This window comes from Pinus tabuliformis, chromosome J (genome assembly GCF_031772625.1).
Source record: "Pinus tabuliformis cultivar Carrire ecotype Pingquan chromosome J, CPIR1, whole genome shotgun sequence".
Taxonomy (NCBI): domain Eukaryota; kingdom Viridiplantae; phylum Streptophyta; class Pinopsida; order Pinales; family Pinaceae; genus Pinus; species Pinus tabuliformis.
Window position 1 is genome coordinate 1,648,170,436 of NC_142295.1, and position 23,930 is coordinate 1,648,194,365.

At 40.0% G+C, this 23,930-nt stretch overlaps 1 protein-coding gene across 3 annotated transcripts in view; it reads left to right on the forward strand.

Annotated features, from left to right (window-relative positions):
* Nucleotides 1–23,930, forward strand: part of LOC149233858 (casein kinase II subunit alpha-2-like) — a 313,367-nt gene that overhangs the window by 149,916 nt on the left and 139,521 nt on the right. For 2 of the 3 annotated variants that reach the window (XM_089379869.1, XM_089379867.1), the window contains 3 exons: nucleotides 1,121–1,278; nucleotides 2,307–2,397; nucleotides 2,482–2,547. In XM_089379869.1, coding sequence (XP_089235995.1) covers nucleotides 1,121–1,278; nucleotides 2,307–2,397; nucleotides 2,482–2,547 — 315 coding nt within the window. The remainder of the gene's footprint in view (nucleotides 1–1,120; nucleotides 1,279–2,306; nucleotides 2,398–2,481; nucleotides 2,548–23,930) is intronic. The other variant, XM_089379868.1, reaches the window with a different exon arrangement.

Sequence of the window (23,930 nt, forward strand, 5' to 3'; positions counted from 1 at the left end):
TCTGAGCGTTGTCATGACAATCTGTGCGACAACAGGCTGCAGACTGCGCAGTCACTGGAGGGCTTGCGTGGGTGACGTAGAGAGGCCCAGTGCTGACGCAGAGAGGCAGGGGCTGACGCAGAGGTTAGCCAGGCTGACATTGAGACTGGGGGAAGTGCTGAAGAATTTTCTCTCTATTGGGTAAGCCAGTTTGGCACCCAGTTGTACTGAAGAATTGCTGAATAATAAAATCCTCCCTTGCTGCACCGGTTTTCCCACATTGGGTTTTTCCGGGGACTGATTGTCCAAAATATTTGTGTCGATGTGTTAATTCTTGTGCATGTGTTTGTTTCTGTATTATGATGTGATATCTGCAACAAAATTTATTTTAATGTTTACTGAAGGATTTTCATAAATAACTTATCGGGAAATAAGTAGGTAAAATAAATCAGTTGTTGCAGTGATAGAATTTTCATAGATAGATGAAAGTTAGTCCATTGAGTGGTTCAGTATTGAGATTGCCCTTCGGGAGGTCAAGAAGCGTCAATTCTGCAAATTTGTCAATGATGGTCAGAGGCAGTTATGTTTTAAATGGAGGTCAAGTGGTCGCTTGAAGTTGTGCTGGTGAAGAAAGAACAGTGTCTACGAGATCCTAGAGTGGATTTAAGTGCTGATGAAGACCATCCAAACAAAGATCAATATTGTTGTTGTCATGTAAGCATTAAAGGAGGGACTTGGAAGTAATGCTTCCATTGATGCAGTGTGTTGAGTTTAGAATTGGTTGGAGATTTGTAGGAGGTAGTTGAGCTAAGGTTAGAATTAGTTGGATCTAAGACCAACTATATAATTGTATTGTAATTCAATGTAAGTATGCAATAATAAGATTATTTGTGTGAGTCATTTTGTGCTATGGATGCTCTTCCATTTTCTATGTATAACTTGTCATGCCATATTTATTTTCACTAGTTTTGTATAGCTTGATCTGGGTTTTCTTTCTGCTGTGGATTGCCACAAACTATTATATTGCATATTTATTCTGGTTCAACTGAGATAATTTGGCACAGTGGAGCTTCTGAGGAAAGCAAAGTTTTCATTTGTTCTTTTGATCTGGTTGGTCTGAGGAATGCGCTTTTGCTTGCAGGCTCTAGATTACTGCCACTCACAGGGCATTATGCACCGTGACGTCAAACCACAAAATGTAATGATTGACCATGAACAACGAAAGATTCGTCTCATTGATTGGGGACTTGCTGAATTTTACCATCCAGGAAAAGAGTACAATGTTCGTGTGGCATCAAGGTGGTCAACTATAAGTCTATTTTGTGTCAGCGCATTTTCTGAATGCTCATATGTCAAAAAGATATATCTTGTGCATTGAACTTATGCTTATTTTATCATCCCCTGAATGCGTCATCAACCTAATCTGAATCATCATAGTCACAAGGCAAACTAATTAAATTAGATCTATATTTACACTACCGAAGTCTTGAATGCTACCAAAGAAATTTAGGAAATAAGTTATTCTTTGGCAAGCATTCTTTTTCGAAAGTAAAAAGCTTAGACATATAAACATCTATTGTTGGTTTACCACACCTCACCCTCACATAGACTTCTTGCTGGCTAGGTGACCTGTTATGACCCTTGTGCCTTAACATGGCCAATTTTAGGTTGCTACGAAGATAGTTTGTTATCAAGGAAACTGAGCAGGGGGAAGAAAGGGGAGGAAGGATAGGCTGTAAGAAAGTTGACATTGGTTTATGTGAATAGATTCTAGTAGTTTTGACAGATAAAACATGAGAAAATCTAGTTGTGATACATTACATTTTTAAAAAGTTGAGAGGGGTGGGAAAAGGGAAAGAGTCAGGGAAAAAGCTACGCCAAAGGTAGACTACAGAGTGTTGAATGTAGGTTTTTTAAAGTTGAATGGATTTCATTTTTTTCTTATGATGCATTTCCCGTGCAGAGGCATACAATACCATTTTTTAAATAGGTTTTTGTATTACTTTCATATTCCATACTTTTAAGTTCAAATACACTGGAAATTTGTGATGACTGTGGTATTGTCGTGGATTATTTGTCAGCAATAAAGCATTATTTCAAGCTTTGTTGGTTTCCCTTTCTTTTGATGCTTTCAATGTTCTTTAATATTATGTAATGCATATAGACAGTCTTCTTCAGAAAGCAGATAGGGTGCTTGTTAATCCGGAAGATGTTTGGCACATTAGTGAGCTCAACCATTTTTAACAAAATTGTCACTTTTTATCTGAAGGTGCGTCTTGATCTTCGGAGTGATGTAATATTAAGATTTTATCATCATGTGTTCATAGATACTTCAAAGGACCAGAGCTTCTTGTCGATCTAGAAGATTATGATTATTCTCTGGATATGTGGAGCCTTGGTTGTATGTTTGCAGGAATGGTGAGCACAGTAATTTTTCCACAAACTTTTAAGAGTGAGTAATATTTTCTCTCATGTAACTAAATAAATTGTATTTATACGCAGATATTTCGAAAGGATACATTCTTTTATGGACATGATAACTATGATCAGCTAGTGAAAATTGCAAAGGTTTGTCTCATTTTACATGATATATGTGAAGGGTGAGAGTCTAGTTTGAATAGTTTCACTTTGTATATTTTTCACTTTTCAACATTTGTTTTTACTGTGAATTTTGAACCTTATTTTTTAAGTTGTAGTAAAGGTGGTAGGCAGGTGGTTTCAACCATGGTCTCCCCATACTACCGAAGCATCTGTACCAACTTTCTTACTCAAATTGTTGATTGTACATGCTGGTGATATTTTGTTCAAGTTATAAGTTGCAACTCTAATAAATTAAAAAACAATGATAATTCATTATGGTGGTGAGCTTTTAAGTTATAACTGTGGTCCTCTTTAATTTTATTCGTTGTATTATTTTATTCTGTTTAATATAATTAGTATTAAAAATACCTCTTTCACTAATATTGTCAGCACTTTCCTCTTTATTGGTGGCTTGAGGGCTTAATGCTGATAGCTGTGATAATTTGGCATGACGTTGTTGTGGTGTCGAGACAATTCAGCCTGCAGATGACAAGGATCAGGAATTGCCACAGCTGATAGCCCTGGAAGAAGTTACAAGGGTGAAATATCTGTTACTAATAAAATATATATAAATAATATAAATATAAATAATGAGGATAATTGTAATAATGATTAGTTAATTAGTAATTAGTACTGAAGAGACATACCTAAATGGGACATAACCTTCCATGAAGAGGCACTGCCTAGTATATAAGCAGGCCCCTCATTCTCATTTGTAACATCATTCTTCATACATTTTATATATAATAATATTTGTATCCTCAATGGATATTTTCATATTCCAAGTCTTCTGGAGTATTTAACTTGAAGGACGAACTTTGTTCGTTCCAATATCATAGAGAAGACTGCAGAGTTTGTCGCCCGCAATGGCCCAGAATTCTAACCTAGTGCAATTTCTTAAGTCCAAGTGATCCTTATGATGCTTATTATCAACACTGTGTTTCGGAGTTCATAGCACACCCTGCAAGCACCAGCCAACAGCCCTTGGTAATATTTGGCATCTTTGCAGATGATGTGGCAGAGTAGGGTTCCAGTGTGCAGAGTGCTGATGTGCCAGAGCCTGCTAAGAGTATTGAGTATTTTCTTTGATGGTTTGCAATATAGTTCTGCTGTTACATCTTTTATCAGATCAGATTTTGTCATTAAATCAACCCCTTACTCTTCCATATACTTGGGCATTGGTCTACTTATATCTTGGTTGAGAGTGTGTTTGTAGGGATACTGCTCTTGGTGTTTTGTAGGAGCTAGCCTAAAGTGAGAGGAATATGTTGCAGCGGTAATGGGTGTGTTTTCTAATAGTGTTTACCTTTTAGTAGGCTTGGTTGAACCTTTGCAACCCTGTTAGTTGAAGTAGTAACAAGTCCCCTAAAGAAGTAGTGTGCCTTGCTTAGAAAGGGAAGAGTTCGTCACATGATTCTTCTAAAGGAAGTGGCAATAGAAGAAAATGTGGAAGAAAGAATTCCAAAGGCAAGGGGCTAAACACCATCAAAAAGAAAAACTTGATCTTCACTGTAGTCATTGTGGCTAAGAATCAAGATGGACATGATACATCAACGTGCATAGCCCCTTGGGAGAGAATCAAAGACAATCGAAACTAGAAAGAAGACAAAGTTAAAACACCAAATCTAGCTAAAGGTAAAGCACTTGAATATGCTCACTACATTGTTGCCCATTGAAATATTGGAATAATTGAAGATCTGTTTTACACTTCATTTTGCTTCTTGGAGAGATGCATGGCTACTTGATATAGGGACTGCTGTCGCCTAATCCTCACCTTGGCTTATGTGGAAGACATTTTTAATCCACTAAGGGTGGCCTTGAATCGAGTTGCTGTCACTCAATTTTGATTCCTCGGTCTAGGCTAACTCCTAGTGAAGCTAAGTGGGATAGACCCTAAGAAAATAAGCTAAGGCTAAATATGCTATTAGCAATGTTAAACAAATTATTTTAGGAGTTTAATTGAATTTACCAAAAGCATGAAATGAACAACATGTAACTTACAACCATATAAATAAACAATTCATAAGAATATAATATAATGTGACAATAAGGACCAGTGCCATAAAAGTAAATGGTTGCTTGGAAAGGAAATCCAGCCAAATGGAGATCGTGGCCCAAAAGATGTTGTTCCGAGATGTTTTGAATTGTGCTCTTGGTTAATTTTATTAAGTTAAGTTATCACTTGGATTACTAATGAGTGCAATGGAAGGATGGATATGTGATTTGTGTGATTGCAAGAAAAGTAAAACTAGTCTAATGTTTGTTTGCTCTTTCACCTTTATCCTTCGAATGAGATCGAGAAGGTCGCTTGGCGATCCAACGAGAAGAAGCTTAGCTTCAATGCATTCCCCTAATTTCACAAGTCAACAATCCTTTCCCAAACTTACAATAAATGGCTAAAAGGTTTTCCCTATTAAACTACATAACCAACACGAGTCCTCTTTTAATCATGCCAAGGATCGAACTTTTGCTTGCAATGGCCGAGAGCATAACAGGACATGGTGGGAAAGGTTTGTTACTTCATGCGGAAATGAAATCTAATCTAAAACATAAATGAAATTTAATCTTCTAAATAAAATAAATCTGATTTATGATGTTTTGCAGTGCATGAGTTGAGTTTAATCCAAATAAGACACCATGAAAATTGAGACCAAATTAAAAGCCCCCCTTTAGGTGGGGGGAATGAGATGCCTAGGGGACTCCCTTAGCAACCTCAAAGTTACAATGGTTGTTATGATGTCTGATATCCCTTATGAAGAAAGGGAAACAGTGGCTTTTTAATCTTCTTTAACAAGGGGGATGGTTATCGTTTTCTTCTGGGTCCCTTGGATGTTCAAATCAACGAAAATTCGACAGCACCTCCCCTTGTATGTTCACAGACCTGCACAAAGTACATAAACAAAATGCATAATAGAAGACAACCAAGAACAAAAATGAGACATAGAGAATTTAGGTCCAATTACCAGGGCAAAACCCACAAGGGGAAATCCAACCAGGTTCTTCTATTAGATATCAATTGTTCCTCAGAGATACAAAGTACAAGAAAGATCAAGAGAATGAGTAAGTTCACCCAAATATGAACTAGCTGTGGCATGAAGATCATTGGTAGCAGCAACTAATGCAAACACTCAATCAACCTTCAAGTTCTGCTCTTACTCTCCAAGTCTCTCTCTCTCACAATCTTCTTCAAATCTCTCCAACTCTCTCTCTCTCAAGTTCGAATCCTTCTTTCACAATGCATAAGTAGTGAGGGGATGGGATGATATGAGATATATATATAGGAGGAGCAACAAATTCTGGTCATAAAGGAGTAATACGCATGCCTTGAGAAAGAGTAACATATGCCATTTAGGGAGTGTAACTCATACCATTATGAAGAGGCAACACATGCCTTGTAATTTATGTCGTTAAAAGGAAGGCAACACATGCCTAGATGGGGGAATCTCACATGGCTTAGTAACTTATGCCATAAAGGAGAGAGGTACACATGCCTTATGCCATAGAGAGAGTGTAACATATGCATTAAAGAGTGTGTAAGAGGAATCTTTTATGAAAGGCTTTAATGAGTGTGTGAGAGGAATATGCCATGCTTTTAATGAGTGTGTAAGAGAGAGTGTAATGTATCCATTAAGTGAGTGAGAGTAACATATGCATTAATTGAGGGGAGTTACATATGACATGATTGAGTGCCATGAATTTCCTTTTAATAATAATATAATAGTATCATAAAGGATAATAGTAATAAAAATAATAATAATATTGATGATTAAGTCTAGATTAAACTATTGGGATTGATTAATGATAACTTAAGTGATTTTCCATCAACTATAGATTACCAATTGATGCACATTGATTTTACAATATTTGGAAAGTCATACTTGAGATGCTAGATACAACTTTCTATTTTAGAAAGTCACTCGAGAATTGTTAGAAATGGGATTTTAGATAAGGAAATTCATCTATGAGCTGCCAATTTTCAACACTCCCTCTCAGCGAGGGAGGAATTTCTTTCTGCATCAAAGATCTCTACATTCTCTGCTCACCTCTGTTCATCTCTACTTTGTATCATCTGGAATAATGATGTCTCAATCTAATGAAGAAGAATCATCATAGGGGAGATTCATCTATCACCCTATATCCACTGATCTTCCCACCTTGACACAGATTTGGGGGGATTACCACTTGTCAACACATGACAAGGATCGCGTACAACCAAGTCTCATCTCTGCTTTGGGGGATTACAACTTGTCAACACATGACAAGGATCGCGCACAATGAAGCTTCACCCCAAGAGTCAAGTGGTGGAACACCTGCATCCATAGCCTTTGGGGGGATTAGCACTTGTCAACACATGACAAGGATCATGCAAAACCAAGTCTCATCTCTGCTTGGGGGGATTACCATTTGACAAGTATTGCACACAACAAAGCCTCATCTTTTCTTGTGGGGATTAGCTTTTGACAAGGATCACACACAACCTAGCTTTACCACACCCATTGGCCAAATGGGTGGCAATCTCAACAAGCCCAGCGTGTGGGTAGAATGCATACTGGGCTATACTCTTGGAAAGTCTCAAACTTGATGGTAGGGGGGATTACCACTTGTCAACACATGAAAAGGATTGCACAAAACCTATAGTCAAGAGTTCCCTCAGCCCTAGGAGCTCTCCTGGCTCCATTCCCAATTTGGGAGCTCAAATAAGAGGGAAGAACATAGCTCAGTCTTCTTGATCATCCATGACTGCCCCCACCAAGAAGGGTCACATCCGTTAGTCCAAGTTGCTCTCTGAATACCGAGAACTTCCCTTTCAGTAAAGGCTTGGTAAGTATGTCAACTATCTAATCATTAGTTGCAATATGAAGGAGCCTCACTGCTCCTCTCTGCACCATGATCCAAATTGGATAAGTATATTGTTTGTCATCCATCTCGATGCATTTGGAGTGGAAAAAGTGGAGGAATCAGCGCACGGGACTGTTTTTACTGGTAGGACCCAATTTGGCAAAACGGGGTCCGAAACCTTCCGGGAGCGTTTTGAGGCATCAAACGACGTTTTTTGGGGGTAAAACTTCATTGCTTAAGCACTACGCCTTTTCATTCTATTTTACACACAAAAATCTTTCCAACGGCGCAAGAATCGCATCAATCGGAGTCCGTATGCAAAAGTTATGCCACTTAGAAGTTGACCTTCCTGTTTTCACACCTATAGTTCAGGAGGATGTTGTGTCAGCCCCCATTATTCATGGAAGAGGGGCTAGCCACGTGTTTGTGATGTAAAAGGCTCTAGAAGAGTCTATTTTGTAACTCTAGTTAAGAGTTGATGTAGTAAAACTTAACCACTAGTAGGTTATCGTGCTGTGTTATAACCGAGCCACTAGGATGAAGAGGCATTCCATTCTTGGGAGAGCATTTTGTTCCATAGTTGAGCAAAGATAGCCAGGAGAGATAGGAGGCAAAGCACACAGAGAGGATTTGTGCACTGTAGCAGCCCACGGGCCACAAACATTACTTCTTTATATCTGCAGCCATATTTCCAGACAGAGAAAGAGAGCGAAGTGACCTCACCTTCCATCTGGGTTTTCTCTCGAAAGAGTTTCCCAAAGAGCATATCTTGTGTCTTAAGTGTGTGTGAGCTTGTTTTATTTGTTCTCTACTTTTTTGCATAATTTATATTTGCCTGCATGCACTAATTAGAGTAAAATCTACAGATCTAGAAATTAAATAAAACTGTAATAGTGTAGAATCTCAGTTTTTTTTAATATAATATTATCAGCTCTGTTGTGACAAACTGTCCAGTGGAATATCCACGGTAGTTTATGGATCATTTGGTATCAAAGAAGTTTCTTTGGGTGTTTTGTGGAGATTGCAGGGATCTAGATTGGCGAGGCCGAAAATCGTAAAACCCTAATCATGGGCGATGAATCTGTAAACGAACCTCGTGATCCTGCAGAGGTGAGGTTTTTGCAGCTCAAAGAACAAGTCGCGGATATAAACCGCAATGTCAACCTCCTCATGGCAACCCTAAGCAATAAGCTGGGGATATTTGGAGAAGGGGGTTCGAATGCAGAGGACAAATCAGAAGGGGGATCGGGAGGTCAGGAAGACACAGATAACCAGCCGAAGAAAGAACCCCGAAAAGATCAATCCAGTTCGAGTGTCGTGAACCAATCCCAGTTTAAAGTGGAAGCCAAAGTTGATATCAAGCCATACCACGGCGAGATCGACGCTCTGAAGCTGAACCGCTGGTTGCAACAACTGGAAGTTTATTTCAGTGTCCATCAAATCAAGGAAGGGCAGAAGATCTTATTCGCGCGAGTGAAATTGGAGGGCCATGCACTGACTTGGTGGGAGAGCCACACGGAAACCCTGAGGTTGGAGGGTGAACCTCCAGTGTGTTGATTTTGAGTAGCATTGGATGTGCTCTAGCTCCAAAATTTTGTGGATGGGCTAGAATACATGAGATTTCCAAGACCCAGAAATCATTTGGAGAAATTCCACCCAAATGAGGAGTTATTAAAATAGTAATATTTTAATGGGCTCCTAAGTCTAAACTTAGGAATATAAAAATATTAATGGGTATTAATAAAGATAAGGGTGAGAAGCTTCTAAGAAACGAGAATCAAGTCTGTTTTAATTTTAGCCGTTGATTAGACTTAATCTCGGCTGTTGATTCATCAACAGGAAAAGTATAAGAGAAGACTTGAGGATCATTTTGAGACACACGAGCCGATACTCAGTATCCAAAGGAAAATCAATTCTCAAAGAGAAGGAGATTGATTTCAGAGGGAGAGTTGCAGGGTAGAGGAAGAGGAGGGCATCAACAGTAGTTAGAGACTGAGGAGGAGGTGACGCAGGGGTATTGAGAGACAACGCAGACGGAAGACACAATCCTCACGCAAGCTGACGCAGAGGGACGTAGGACCATGTAGGGTGACGCAGAAGTGGGAGAAGGATCTTGTGTGTCAGAAAGTTTCCAGGAAAGGGATGAACCTTGTCTTAGGTGTTTTCTCTCAGTAATGTCTTAGCTTCTCTGTAAAATCATTCCTTGTAAGATGATTGTTGCTAGAGATTAATAAAACCCTCATCTATTGCACTAGTTTTCCCATATTGGGTTTTTCCGGGGACAATTGTCCAAAAACAACTGTGTTGATGTGATTGGTTCTTGTGCTTGTTATTTTCTCTATGTAATTATGTGATAACTGCAGTATAATTTATTTTAATGTTTGTTGAAGGGATTTCGTAAATAACTTATTGTGAGAAATAAGTAGGTGAAATAAATCAGTTAGTGTAGTAGGATTTTGGGTTAGAAATTTTCACACAATGACTAAGTGGGAGGATTTCAAAACCCTCGTTAAGTCATAGTTTTATCCCATTGGGTACGTGGAAGACCAGTGGATCCAATGGCATTACTCTAGGCAAAAGTCGGGCCAAAGCGTGCAGGAGTACACCACAAAATTCAGAAAGATGGCTATAATTTTGGGTATCTCTCCAAAGAACCCAGATGTACTCCTCAAGTATTTAGGGGGTTTGCACTGCCATCTGCGTGAGCAAGTGATGCTTTTCAAGCCCAAAACGATGGACGAGGCTTGTGTACAAGCATAGTACCTGAAAAACATAGGCCTGAAAAGAGCGCAATCAAGTGGATCGAAGCAAAAGGAGCAACAAGGGACTTCTAATGAGGGGAAGAAGAAGCAAAAATGGGGAAAAGATAAAAAGACGACAACCACAACACACCAGTGCAAAGATCTTAGCAACCACTACAACCACTGCAACATTGATGGCCATACAGAGGAGAAGTGCTGGAAATTGCATACAGAGCTAAACTCGAAGAACAAGAAGAAAGATAATAAGAAGAAGAATCCCATGGCCACTAATTCGAGCAACCAAGTTGAAAGCAGCTCAGACGTGGATGAGAAGATCGTTTGTACGTCAATGCAAAAGGAGGTGAATCTAAGTAGCCTTTAGCAACAGGGAGAAAAAGAAATGACCAAACTCTTCCATTTAAAGATACAGGTCAAGAAAACGAAGATTGATGCTCTCTTTGACTCAAGATCGCAGACAAATCTCATTGCAGCAAATCTAGTCAAGAAGTTGTGGCTGGAAGTTCGTGATCATCCAAACCCATGTCCACTGGCATGGGTACATAAGGATGCAGAGTTGAAGGTAACAAAACAATGTAAAATTAGATTTGCTATCAGTGCTGATTTTACTGATGAAGTAGATCTGGATGTGGTTCCCCTTGATGTATGTGGAGTCGTGTCTGGGAGTCCATACATGTACATGGGTAACGCAATATTCATGAGGAGAGCTAACCAGTACCAATTCATCAAGGATGGAAAATCATTCATCATCAACACGCATAAAGGCAAATCAAAAATTTCCCTGGTAAGTGCCAGCCAAGCCAAGAAATTGATGAGTTCCAGCAAGAAGTATGTTTTACTGTTTTTAAGGGAAAATCAGTATGTAGAGGAGTCAATAAGAGGCAAGGCATCCCTAGAGGGGTGTATTAAGAAACAAAAACAACAATTGGAGGAGTTGCTATAGGGATACAAGGACGTGTTCCAAGAGCCTAAAGGGCTACCCCCAGGAGAGAAGTGGAGCACGAGATCTAGCTATTGCCAGACTCCCCATTGCCAAATATTGGGTTGTACAGGCAGTCCGTTATAGAAGTAAGTGAGGTGAAGAAACAGTTGTAGCTGCTGCTGAAAATGGGTGTCATTCGATCGAGTATATCACCATGTGGGTCACCCATCATCATTGTGCCAAAGAAGGATGGGACTTGGCAGACGTGTATAGATTACAGGGCATTGAATAAAATCACGCTTAAGAAAAGATACCCCTTGCCCAGGATAGACGATCTGCTAGATTAGTTGCAGCAAGCAAAGTATTTCACCAAGTTGGACTTGAAGTTTGGGTATCACCAGGTTTGAGTCAAAGAAGAAGATACATGAAAGACCGCCTTCAAAACTAGGCAAGGTTTGTATGAGTGGTTAGTTATGCCTTTTGGCCTTTGTAATGCACCAACTACATTTATGAGATTAATGAATGATGTATGTTGACACCTAATCCGAAACAGATGAGGTGAAGCTGGACAGTCATCTAGAAGATGAACTGATCCGTTGTGTATATGTATAAATAAATAATTGTCTAATGAATAAATCAATCAGTTCTGTCTTGCGCTCATTAAATTGCTGGAGTTACCCTGGCCTGACATGGTATCAGAGCCCAGGTCCCAGTCCCTAAAATAGTAGTAACTCCTGTCTTGAGAGCTGCTCTGGCTTGATTCCCTGGCTCTGCCTCTGCCTTTGCCTGAATTCGCTGCGCTCTCTGACTGCCAGAGACTGCGCCCTCAGACCTTGAGTACTGCGCCCTGAGTTGATGCGTTCATTCCCTGGAACGCTGCGTTGTGCTCCGTTACCTATGCGTTGATGCTGTTGAACTGAGAGCTGAGGTATCGTTTTTTTTTAATGGTGACTGTGGTATGCGTTCAAGACTTTGCGTTTTTTTTGGTGGCTGCCTTCTTAGTTTAATGAAGACTGATGGTGACTGCGTTGAAGACTGATGGTGACTGCGTTGAAGAGGCCTTAAGTTCTCTGCGTTCCACAGCCTTATGCACAATGATTCAAATTGCAACTGCGTTGAAGACTGATGGTGACTGCGTTTTTTATTGAAGTCTGCGTTTTTTATTGAAGCTGCGTTTTTATTGAAGTATGAGTTTGTAATGAGGACTGTAGTAGGATATAAAATCCTTTGTCGACATCCTTAGGTCGCTGGTCCGACCTGAGCTCAGTTGGCAGAGCGGAGGACTAACAAAGATTCTGGAAATTAGAATACTGATGGTAAAATATTCGATGGTAAATATTTGTGGACTCCCCTGATTTGGTCGTTGGACGTTGCTCATACCATGCCTTCTTTCGTATGTGTGCTCGGCCATGGCTCGCTCTTCCTCCTCTTGTGAATCAACTTGTGGAGATTCCGTCGCCACATCTGGTCGAAGGAGTTCATGGGCAGCATGTGACGATGACATCTCATTGTTGCTCATACGAAGCCGAGCTCTTGCAATTGTTTTGGAGTCAAACGTTCCTCAGATGCGTTTTTTTTATATAGTGGTGATATATATATGAGCGCCCTTTTTTTTGTTGAACAGTGATATATATGTGAGCAGTGATATATATATGAGCGCCCTTTTTTTTTTGTTGAACAGTGATATATATGTGAGCAGTGATATATATTTGAGCGCCCTCGTTTTTTGAACAGTGATATATGTGAGCAGTGATATATATTTGAGCGCCCTCGTTTTGTTGAACAGTGATATATATGTGAGCAGTGATATATATATGCTGATGGAATGTTAGAAGAAAAATAAAATGCATAAGGCTATCATATAAGGATTTTTTTTTCTCTCTCAACAGAAGTGTTTTTGGCAGAGATATATTTTTTTTTACAGAATGCATTCAATCATTTCTATGGTCGGAATAGTTCTCACTGGCAAGGAGAACTATTCTGAATGGTCCCGGATGGTAAAACACACCCTTATCTACAATGAGCTGTGGAAAGGAGTGTGTGTCGGAGAAGAAGACAAAGACCCTGTGCAGCCCACATCAGACAAAGAACTCGCCATTTGGGAAAACAAGAACAGCAAAGCCTTTGCATTGATCGCAGCATCTGTAAATGAGGAAGTAAGTCGTCATATTTCATCCTATTCCACTGCCTTTGAAGCTTTACAAAAGCTGAAAGAACTCTATGATACACATTCTGCACTTGAAGTTGTTCAGCTCATGATTAAACTCTTCACTCTTGAACTGAAAAATAATGATCCTCTTACTCTTGCATCTGAAATAAAGTCTATAGTGCATGATATTAAATCCACTAAGGTTGAGCTGGATATCTCTCTTATTGCCTTTCTCAAAGCACTCTATCCTACCTACTCTAACTATCTTGAGTCTTTACAAGCAAATGGAAATCTTAAAGATATAACCTTTGACACTCTTGTGAAAAAGTTTGCTGAAAGAGAGAAAGCCTTTGGAAAGAAAACAGTCCCTGAATCTTCTGAAGAGACTGTTTGCCTTGCTCATAAAGAAAAGCAGCCTGCTCAAGATTCTACAAGAGGAAGAGGTGGACGAAGAGGAAGAGGAAGATACTTCAGAGGCAGGGGGGGCAGACATCCTCAAGCAGAAAAGGCAGATCTGCATTGCATTCGCTGCAAACGAAATGGATCACATGATGCTTCTACATGCAAGCTACCATGGGACAAGGTTGAGCAGAGAAGAAATCAGCAGAAAGGTAAAACTGATGACACAGACAAAGGTAAAGCACCTGAATCCGCTCACTATATTGAGGCACAATGCAACATTGGAGTAAATGAAGATTTGTTTAATGCTTCACTTGCTTCTTCGAAAAATGACTGGTTGCTTGATTCAGGAGCAACCTGTCATATGACTCATAGGAGAGATTTCTTTGAAGATTTCACTGACAATGTTGATGGAGCAATATACTTTGCAGATCAGTCAAAAATCAAGCCATCAGGGCTTGGCACAATCAGGCTTAAACTGCCTGGTCTTCCAGACTTTCTTCTGGATCATGTTCTATATCTCCCACAGCTCAAGAGAAACTTGCTGTCCCTGGTCCACATCCGCCAGCAAGGTCACTCCATTCACATGTTTGATGGCAAGCTTGAGGTAAGAAAGGCATCTGACCACTCACTTGTCATGAGGGGTATAGAAGAAGAAAGACTCCTTAAACTGCAAGGAACCTCTGCTCATGCACAACATTTCTCATATATTTCTCATCATGAAGAAGGTGCACTTCCATCAAGTTTATTATGGCATGCTAGATTTGGACATTTAAACTATGATAGTCTCCGCTTGTTGAAGAAAAATGGTGTTGCTGGTTTGCCCACAATTCCTAGAAAACATAAACAATGTGATGCTTGCATTCTAGGAAAGCATAGCAAACAGTCTTTTCATGATTCACATTCAAGAGCACATAGGAAGCTTGAACTTATTCATTCAGATTTATGTGGTCCAATGCCTGTTCCTTCTGCAAATGGAAATAAATATATCATGACATTTATTGATGATTACACCAGAATGTGTTGGGTTTATTTTTTGAAGAACAAATCTGATGCTTTTCAAACATTCAAGAATTTTCATAAATGGATTGAAAATGATGCACAATCTCATATTGGGTCTATTCGCACTGATAATGGAAAAGAATATACATCAAATGAATTTGAACACTATCTTCGCCAACATGGGATTAAACATCAAACAATTGTGCCTTATAATCCGCAACAGAATGGTGTAGCTGAAAGAATGAACAGAACAATTTTGAATATGGTATGATCCATGCTTTTCTTCAAAAATGTAAAGACAATGTTTTGGGCTGATGCTGTTCTATGTGCTGCATATATAAAGAATAGATGTCCATCTAGTGCTATAAGAAACAAGACTCCTTATGAATTGTGGTATGGACATGTTCCTTCGGTAAAACATCTCAAGATTTTTGGTTCCACCTGTTATGCTTTAATACCAAAGGTACATAGAAACAAACTTGGTGCTAGAAGTCGTAAGTGTATCTTCCTGGGGTATTCAAACACATCTAAAGCATACCGCCTTTATGATGAAGTAAATAAAAAGTTTGTTTATCTAGAGATGTCATTTTTCTTGAATCATCCAAATCAGACAGTGTTGTTGAGCGACAACTTGATCGCTTGGATAGATTCACAAAACCGAAATCATTCCAAGAGTTTGATAATCAGATTCCACATCTTGAAGGGGGGATTCCTATACTAGATCAACATGTGGAATCTTCCTCTGAAGAACAATCTCCCCTGCATGACACTTCAACAACGGATGATGCTTTAAGTGATGTAATTGATAGAATTGGGAGACTTAATCTTGATTCAGTCCCAACTCAATCAACAGAACAGCCTGGACCATCTCAGAAAGGTCCCCCAAAGTGGCTGACAAAGACACTTGAAAGTGTTCATCCTGATGAAATTGGAAAAACAGGAACCAGAAATACAAACCGACAAGATGGAGGTGATGTAGATAACTCTAATTCACTTGTTGATATGGATATTACTTATGATTGTGAATTGAACTTGTCTACAGATTTTGAACCAACTTCCTTCAAAGAAGCTGCTTCTCATGATGAATGGAAAGAAGCGATGCAGAAGGAGTATGATGCCCTCATAAAGAATGGCACTTGGAAGCTGGTTGATCCTCCATTTGGAACCAAACCAATTGGCTGCAAGTGGGTCTACAAGAACAAGTACAAAGCTGATGGCTCACTTGACAAGCACAAAGCTAGGCTTGTGGCAAAAGGTTTTGCACAGAAGGAAGGGGTCGATTATGAGGAAACTTTTGCTCCCTCAGCAAAATGGGCCACCATCCGGACACTCTTTGCACTAGCTGCTCAGAACGGTTGGAAAGTCCATCAAATGGATGTAAAAACTGCATTCTTGAATGGAGATCTAAAAGAGAATGTTTTTATGTCCCAGCCTGAAGGATTTGCTGTGAAAGGACATGAACACAAAGTATGCAAACTTGTGAAGTCCTTGTATGGCCTCAAACAAGCACCACGAGCCTGGTATGAAAAACTAACTGAGCATCTTCTGAAACTCAACTTCAATCATTTTGATCTTGATGATGCAACTTTATTTGTCAAGAAAGTTGGCAAAACAGTTGTATATCTTGTGGTATATGTAGATGATCTTTTAATGACAGGGAACAATGAAAGCTATATTGCATCCATAAAGAAAGAATTAGGAAAATTTTTTGAAATGACTGATTTGGGCTATGTTCATTACTATCTTGGCATTGAAGTAACCCAACATCCAAAGTCCATATTTCTTTCTCAAAAGAAATACATTGGAGATTTGTTATACAGATTTGGCATGACAGAGTGCAATCCCCTTTCTACTCCAATGGAACAAAACTTAAAGCTCACATCTACTGAAGGAAAGGAATTTGAGGATGCAACAAAGTATAGACAGCTTGTAGGAAGTCTCATCTACCTCACTACTACCAGACCAGACATTTCATTTGCTGTTGGAATCCTCTCCAGGTTCATGCAAAGGCCTTGTGAGGGACATTGGTATGCTGCAAAAAGAGTTCTAAGGTACTTGAAGGGAACTCAAGACCTTGGAATCAAGTATACACAGGTGGACGACTTCAACTTGATTGGATACTCTGATTCAGACTTCGATGGAGACAAAGAAACTGGGGTATCTACTTCAGGATATGCTATGAGTCTTGGATCGGGAGCTGTGTCCTGGAGATCACGCAAACAATCAGTACCAGCAGATTCCACAACAGAAGCAGAATATGTGGCAGCAGCTGAAGCAACGAAAGAAATTGTGTGGCTCAGGAAAATTCTTGAAGATTTGCAGGTAAAACAAATACAATCAACTCCACTCATGATTGATAACACCTCTGCAATAAAATTGGCCAAGAACCCAAAGTTCCATGATCGTACTAAGCACATCAATACTAAATATCATCTGATCCGACATCATGTTGAGGCCAAAACAATCCATCTCCGTCATTGTTCCACAAACAAGCAAATTGCAGACATCTTCACCAAAGCGCTTGGAAGAGAAAAGCTTGAAAGATTCAGAACGATGCTTGGACTCACCAACATCCCTTCAGATTAAGGGGGGGAATGTTGACACCTAATCCGAAACGGATGAGGTGAAGCTGGACAGTCATCTAGAAGATGAACTGATTCGTTGTGTATATGTATAAATAAATAATTGTCTAATGAATAAATCAATCAGTTCTGTCTTGCGCTCATTAAATTGCTGGAGTTACCCTGCCCTGACAATGTACTACGCCCTTTTATAGATTCATTTGTTATTGTCTATTTGGATGATATACTGGTATATAGTGCTACCAGTATATTGTCTATTTGACGCAGGTGCTGGAAACGTTGAAGAAGCACCAACTGCTAGCAAATATCAAGAAGTGCAAGTTTGCGCAACAGTCCTTGGTGTATTTGGGATATGTGATTGGTGGAGGAGAATTGAAGATAGATCCTTCCAAGATGGAGGCCATCATGAAATGGCTGGTGCCTACTAATGTTACTGAGGTTAGGAGTTTCATTGGAGCAACACAGTAGTTGAGGAAATTCATAGCCTCGTTTTCCGTGATAGCAACACCGCTCCATGTCATAACAAGTGGCAAGAGTTTCCAGTGGGGAAAAGGTCAGCAGAAGGCCATTAATGAGTTAAAAAAGATCAGTGAAGCACTAGTTCTAGCATTGCCAAACTTGCAATGACCCTTTGAAGTGTAGATAGATGCGAGTGGGTATGCTATGGGAGCTGTCTTGATGCAATGAGGAAGGCCCATTTACTGCTGTTCTGAAGTATTTCATGGGGCAGTTCTTAACTACCCTACCTACGATAAGGAGCTCTATGCCATGGTGCACGCTGTGAAGAAGTGGAAGCACTATCTGATCGGAAAGGAGACAATAATCTACACGGATCACCAGCTGTTACAGTACCTACAGGCCCAGAATAAGCTACAACAAACCAGGTATTACAAGTGGATGGGGTTTTTACAACAGTTTCATTTGGTGATCAAGTATAAGAAGGGAAACTTAAACAAGTTGGCTGATATGCTTTCAAGGCCACCCACATCAAAGATTACAACTTTGGGGACTCTTATGCACTTGGAGCCATTCACCCATGATGCATACAGAGAGGCATATTCAAAAGATGAGGACTTCAAGGAGGTGTATCAACAATTGTAGAGTCAGAGTCATGTGCATGACGACGACAACATCGTTGACTACCATCTCCAGGATGGGCTACTCTACAGGCTGGATAAGCTATGTGTTCCTAAAGGTGAGCGCTTGTCACTGATTAGAGAGGCTCACACCTCCAAGGTTGCAGGGCACTTTGGTGTAGGGAAGACTGTGGCTAACTTGCAGAGGTATGTGTATTGGCCCAAGATGCAAGAACAAGTAGCTAGGTTCATAAGAGGATGTATGCTTTGTTGTACCAACAAGCCTAGAAACAGGAAACAGAGTTTGTATCATCCCTTACATGTACCTACTCGTCCTTGGGAAAGCATTTCCATGGACTTTGTGGGAGGTTTACCAACAACCAGGAAGGGACATGACTACCTGTTCGTGGTAGTTGACAGGTTCAACAAGATGTGTGTTCTGATGCCCTGTAAAAAGACCATCAATGAACAAGAAGCAACAAACTTGTTCTTTGGACAGGTCTGGGTACACTTTGGGATACCAAGGAGCATCATTTCAGACAGGGATACAAGATTTCTCAGTGCATTCTGGACTACATTGTGGGAGAAGATGGACACGAATTTGAAGAGATCTACAATATTCCATCCACAGACAGATGGATAGACAGAAGTAGTCAACAAGACTTTGGTGCAACTTCTGAGGGGTTACAACCAGAAGCATCCAAAGACCTGGGATGAAAATCTGGTATATATACAAGATTCGTATAACAAAGTAGTCCACACTTCTACAGGAACGTCCCCATTTGAAACTTTTTTTGGATATTTGCCACCTTCACCTTTGGAAATTGCATATGGGCAGCAAGGAGGAGCGAAGGAAGACCTTACAGGAGATGCTTTGAGGGTTGAAAAATTTATAGAGAAGATCAGACAGATCCATATACAGGTACGTGAAGCACTGCAGAAGTCGCAGGAGAAGTATAAGGCCAAACATGATCAACACAGAAGAGAGAAATCATTCAAGGTGGGAGACAGAGTATGGCTACAGTTGAACAAGGAGGGGCTGTAGGGGCCTGATAAGAAAATAAAGGCTCTCAGATACGGTCCCTTTGAGATACTGGAAAAGGTGGGTGATAATGCCTATCGATTCAATTTACCACCATATATGCGCATTTACTCAGTTGTAAATGTGGAGAATTTGAAACTCTATGAGCCTTTCATGCTAAATCAGGAAGAGGAACATGTCCTACCTTCCGTGGAGGATTTGGCACTAGACGCTCAAGCAGAGTTGACAAAAGAAATAGTTTTGCAGAAGAGGTCTAGAACTACAAGACAAGGGCAACAAGACCTTTGGCGGAATGGGTTAAAGGGACAACTTCCAGGCACAACTAAATGGTACACCAGAGAGAAGGTGGAGGAAAAATTTCCTCACCTCATTTAGTAAAAGCTTTTGGGGACCAAAAGCCTCCCAAAATGGGGAGGTGTGATCCGAATTGGATCATTATATTGTTTTTCATTCATCTTGATGCATTTGGAGTGGAAAAAGTGCAAGAATCAGCTCACGAGACCGTTTTTACTGGCATGACCCAGTTTGGCAAAACGGGGTCCGAAACTTTCTGGGAGCATTTTGAGGCAGCAAATGATGTTTTCTGGGGGTAAAACTTTGCCGCTCAAGCTATGCTACAGACATAAATCTTTCCAACGACGCAAGAATCGCGTCATTCAGAGTCCATATGCAGAAGTTATGCCACTCAGAAGTCGACCTTCCTGTTTTCACACCTATAGTTCGAGAGGATGCTACATCAGTCCCCATTATTCATGGAAAAGGGGCTAGCCACGTGTTTGTGATGTAAAGGAATCTAGAAGAGTCTATTTTGTAACTCTAGTTAAGAGTTGATGTAGTCAAACTTAACCACTAATAGGCTATCAGGCTGTCTTATAATTGGGCCACTAGGAGGAAGAGGTATTCCATTCTTGGGAGAGCATTTTGTTTCATAGTTGAGCAAAGATAGCCAGGAGAGATAGGAGGTAGAGCACACAGAGAGGATCTGTGCACTGTAGTAGCCCACGGACCACATACATTACTTCTTTGTATCTGCAGCCATATTTCTAGATAGAGAAAGAGAGTGAAGTGACCTCACCTTCCAGCTGGGTTTTCTCCCGAAAGGGTTTCCTAGAGAGCATATCTTGTGTCTTATGTGTGTGCGATCTTGTTTTATTCGTTCTCTACTTTTTTGCATAATTTATATTCGCATGCATGCACTAATTACAGTAAATTCTACAGATCTAGAAATTAAATAAAACTGTAATAGTGTAGAATCTCATATTTTTTTAATATAATATTATCAAATTTGTTGTGACAAACTATCCAATGGAATATCCACGACAGTTTACGAATCACACCCATATCCTAGATATAGTGATATTTGATCTCAATGTGCTTGGACTTGTCACGGAGCACAAAATTTTTTGCAAGTCAAATCCTACTCTTATTGTCACAGTATATTACTGTTGTATCTAGTACATGTTCAAACAACTCTCCAAAGAGCTTCCTCAGCCATACTGCCTCACAGCTAGCCATGCTAGCAACAATGTACTCAACTTCAACCATACTAAGGGATACAAACTTCTATATTTTGTTCATCCAAGATATCAGGGTAGATCCAAGCTAAAGCAACATCCAGATGTGCTCTTTTTATCAACAGAGTTACTAGCCCAATCAACGTCAGAGTACCCATGTAGTCTCACATCTCGGGAAGTATATCTCAATCCAAAATTGACAGTTCCATGTAGGTATCTTAGCACATGTTTTTCAGCAATCCAATATGCATGTGATGGCTTAATCAGATATTGGCTCAAAGTATTGACCGCAAAACGTATGTCTGGTCTACTGTTCACTAAGAACATCAATGCCCCAGTCAATTGTCAATACTCAGAAGGATTAGCCAAATCAAGTCCTGCAGCTTCACTAAATAACTTTTTGAAATTCATTTCCATTAGTGTGTTCATGGACTTACATTCTGTCATACCAAATCTTTCCAGAAGCTTGACAACATATTTTCCTTGAGAAAGGAAAATCTCACTAGGTCTCTACCATACCTCTAGGCCTAGAAAGTAGTGCATCAAGTGAAGATCTTTCATTTCAAATTCAGAAGCTAACTCCCTCTTACACTGGAGGATAAGAGGTTCTCCACCTGTCAAGAATAAGTCATCAACATATAATACCAAAATCAAAGGCATACCTTGGACCATTTTGAAGTAGAGATTTGGATCAACATTGCTTCTGGTAAAACCAATCTTCATCAAGAAGCTATCAATGCGGGCATACCAAGCTCTTGGGGCTTGCTTCAATCCATAGAGAGCTTTCTTTAGTCTACACATGAGTTTTCCAGTGATGCAATTCAAAGCCTTGTGGTTGCTCCACACATACTTCTTCCTTGATGAAGCCATGTAGAAAAGCAATTTTCATATCCATTTGGTGAAGAGTTGTTAAAATTGGCAACTAGGGCCAAACTCCATGTGGGTCATCTTATTCATGGCTGATAATATTTTTATTAGATTCCTCTTGTCGAGAGGTGTAGGATTGATCTAAAGATCATCCAATTCCGATAAGTATTTATGGAGATATGAATTTATTTTGATTATGGAATAATTATCAAGCTGACCTGCAACTCATGTAGGCTCAGAAGCCCAACAGTCACATCTATTCAATCATCAACAGTTGTGTATAAATACAGGAGGTCTTTTCCTCATTTGGACTCACTGAACTCATCACATCTCTCTCTCTCCTGCGCAGAAAAGAGGCTCTTCTCCTACTGCGCAGAAAGAGACTCTTCTCTCACACGTGTGGAAGGAAGGTGGAGAATTTAGGGCTGCAACTGCAGAACCAAAGTTTGACCAGCGTTGACCATCAGTTTGCCTCTCAGAACTGCGTTGTAGGTGAATTTGGATCTCCTCTGAAGGCCGCATTTTTTGGTGAAGGAATCAAGCCGATCCGACGGTCGGTTTGCAAGATATTGTTTGCCCTAGTTTGGCTGATCTAGGGTTTGCTGCCGCTGATGTAAATCAGATTTATGTATTATTTCTCTCTGCTGAATTATTGAAGATAAAGGAAGATTTGATGAAAGGGTTTCCCCACATTGGGGTTTGTCCCTGGCTAGCCGCCACATCTTTTGTCTCTTGTCTTGGCTTGTTTTCTGTCAATCGTTTAATGTTCTATCTGCACTTTACTTTATGTACATGTGCTTGCTAATCTGTGGATAATAATAAGAAAGATAAGTAAACTGTTATAAGCATAGAACATACCATAACTTAACATGGTATTAGAGCTGAGGTGAAGACAAGGCCCAAGCAAGAGCAAGAGCAATCACTAAAGAGAAGATTGGCAAGGCTATCATAAAAGAACTATGGGGTCCTCAACACTCTTCCCTGCCAAAGACAAGCTCCGTGAGAAAGCTGACTATCACGGATGGAAGATGTCTATCGATCTAACCTTATAAGATCAAGGAGTGTTGGACCATGTGAGAGGCAATATTGTTGAGCCTCCATCAAATGCACCCGCTGCTGCCAGGAACAAATGGAAAACCGGTGAAGTCAAAACAAAGAAGATCATCCGGGACTCTATCGACAAGTGCTTGGTGGCCTACATCTCCGACCTGAACACCTCCAAGGAAATCTACGATAGACTGGTGAGTTTATTTAAAGTTAATGATGCAAATCAAGTTTTGTTTCTTAGAAATAAGCTGAAGGAAACAAAGAAGGGCAAAGATGAGAGTATGCATGCATACTTCTTAAGAATCACCGAGATCAGGAACGATCTCCTATCTATTGGGGAGACTATTATTGATAGGGAAATGGCACTCACGACTCTTGGAGGATTACCATCCGAATGGTATGTGTTCAGGACTACTCTTCTGAACAATAATGTAATTCCTGGTTTCGAGGAATTAATGGCTAGATGCATTCAAGAAGAAACAAGGGTAGAAGAGCAAGAAATGCCCATGCCTAAAGGTCCTCCTGCTGCCTTTTCTTCTCATGCTAAGAAAAGAAATAATTCCGGGACTAAATAAAAAAGAAAGGCTGGACCTAAGAGTGGAAGAAAAGGACGATGTTACATTTGCGATAAAGCCGATCACTATGCAAGGGAGTGCCCTGATAGAAAGGACTCACATTGGGACGATGACCAAAATCCCTCTCATGGCAATTAAAGGAATGGAAAATTCAATAGCAAAGGTAAAAGAAGTGCTGGAAATCAAGGAAGAGGACAACCATTCAAGAAGGCTAGAAATTCCAGGTATGAATCCAACATTGTTGAAAATAAGTAAGATGAATGTTATCTACTAGCTGCTCTATCTACCTTTGCTGCTAAGGACTCAATGGGAATTTGGCTCATTGATAGTGGTGCCTCAAGGCACTTCACTGGTTACAAAGAAGTTCTCCATAATCTGATAGAGAAAGAAACTAACCTGGAAATTGTCCTTGGAGATAATATGAAATATCCCGTGAAAGGTGTAGGCAATGTCTCTCTCAAATTGAATCAAGGTAATACGATCCACTTACAGGATGTATTATATGTACCTGACCTCAAAAAGAGCTCGATGTCCATCTCGGCAATGGAAGACAAAGGCTACAAGGTAACCTTCAGCGATGGCAAGGTACGTATATGGA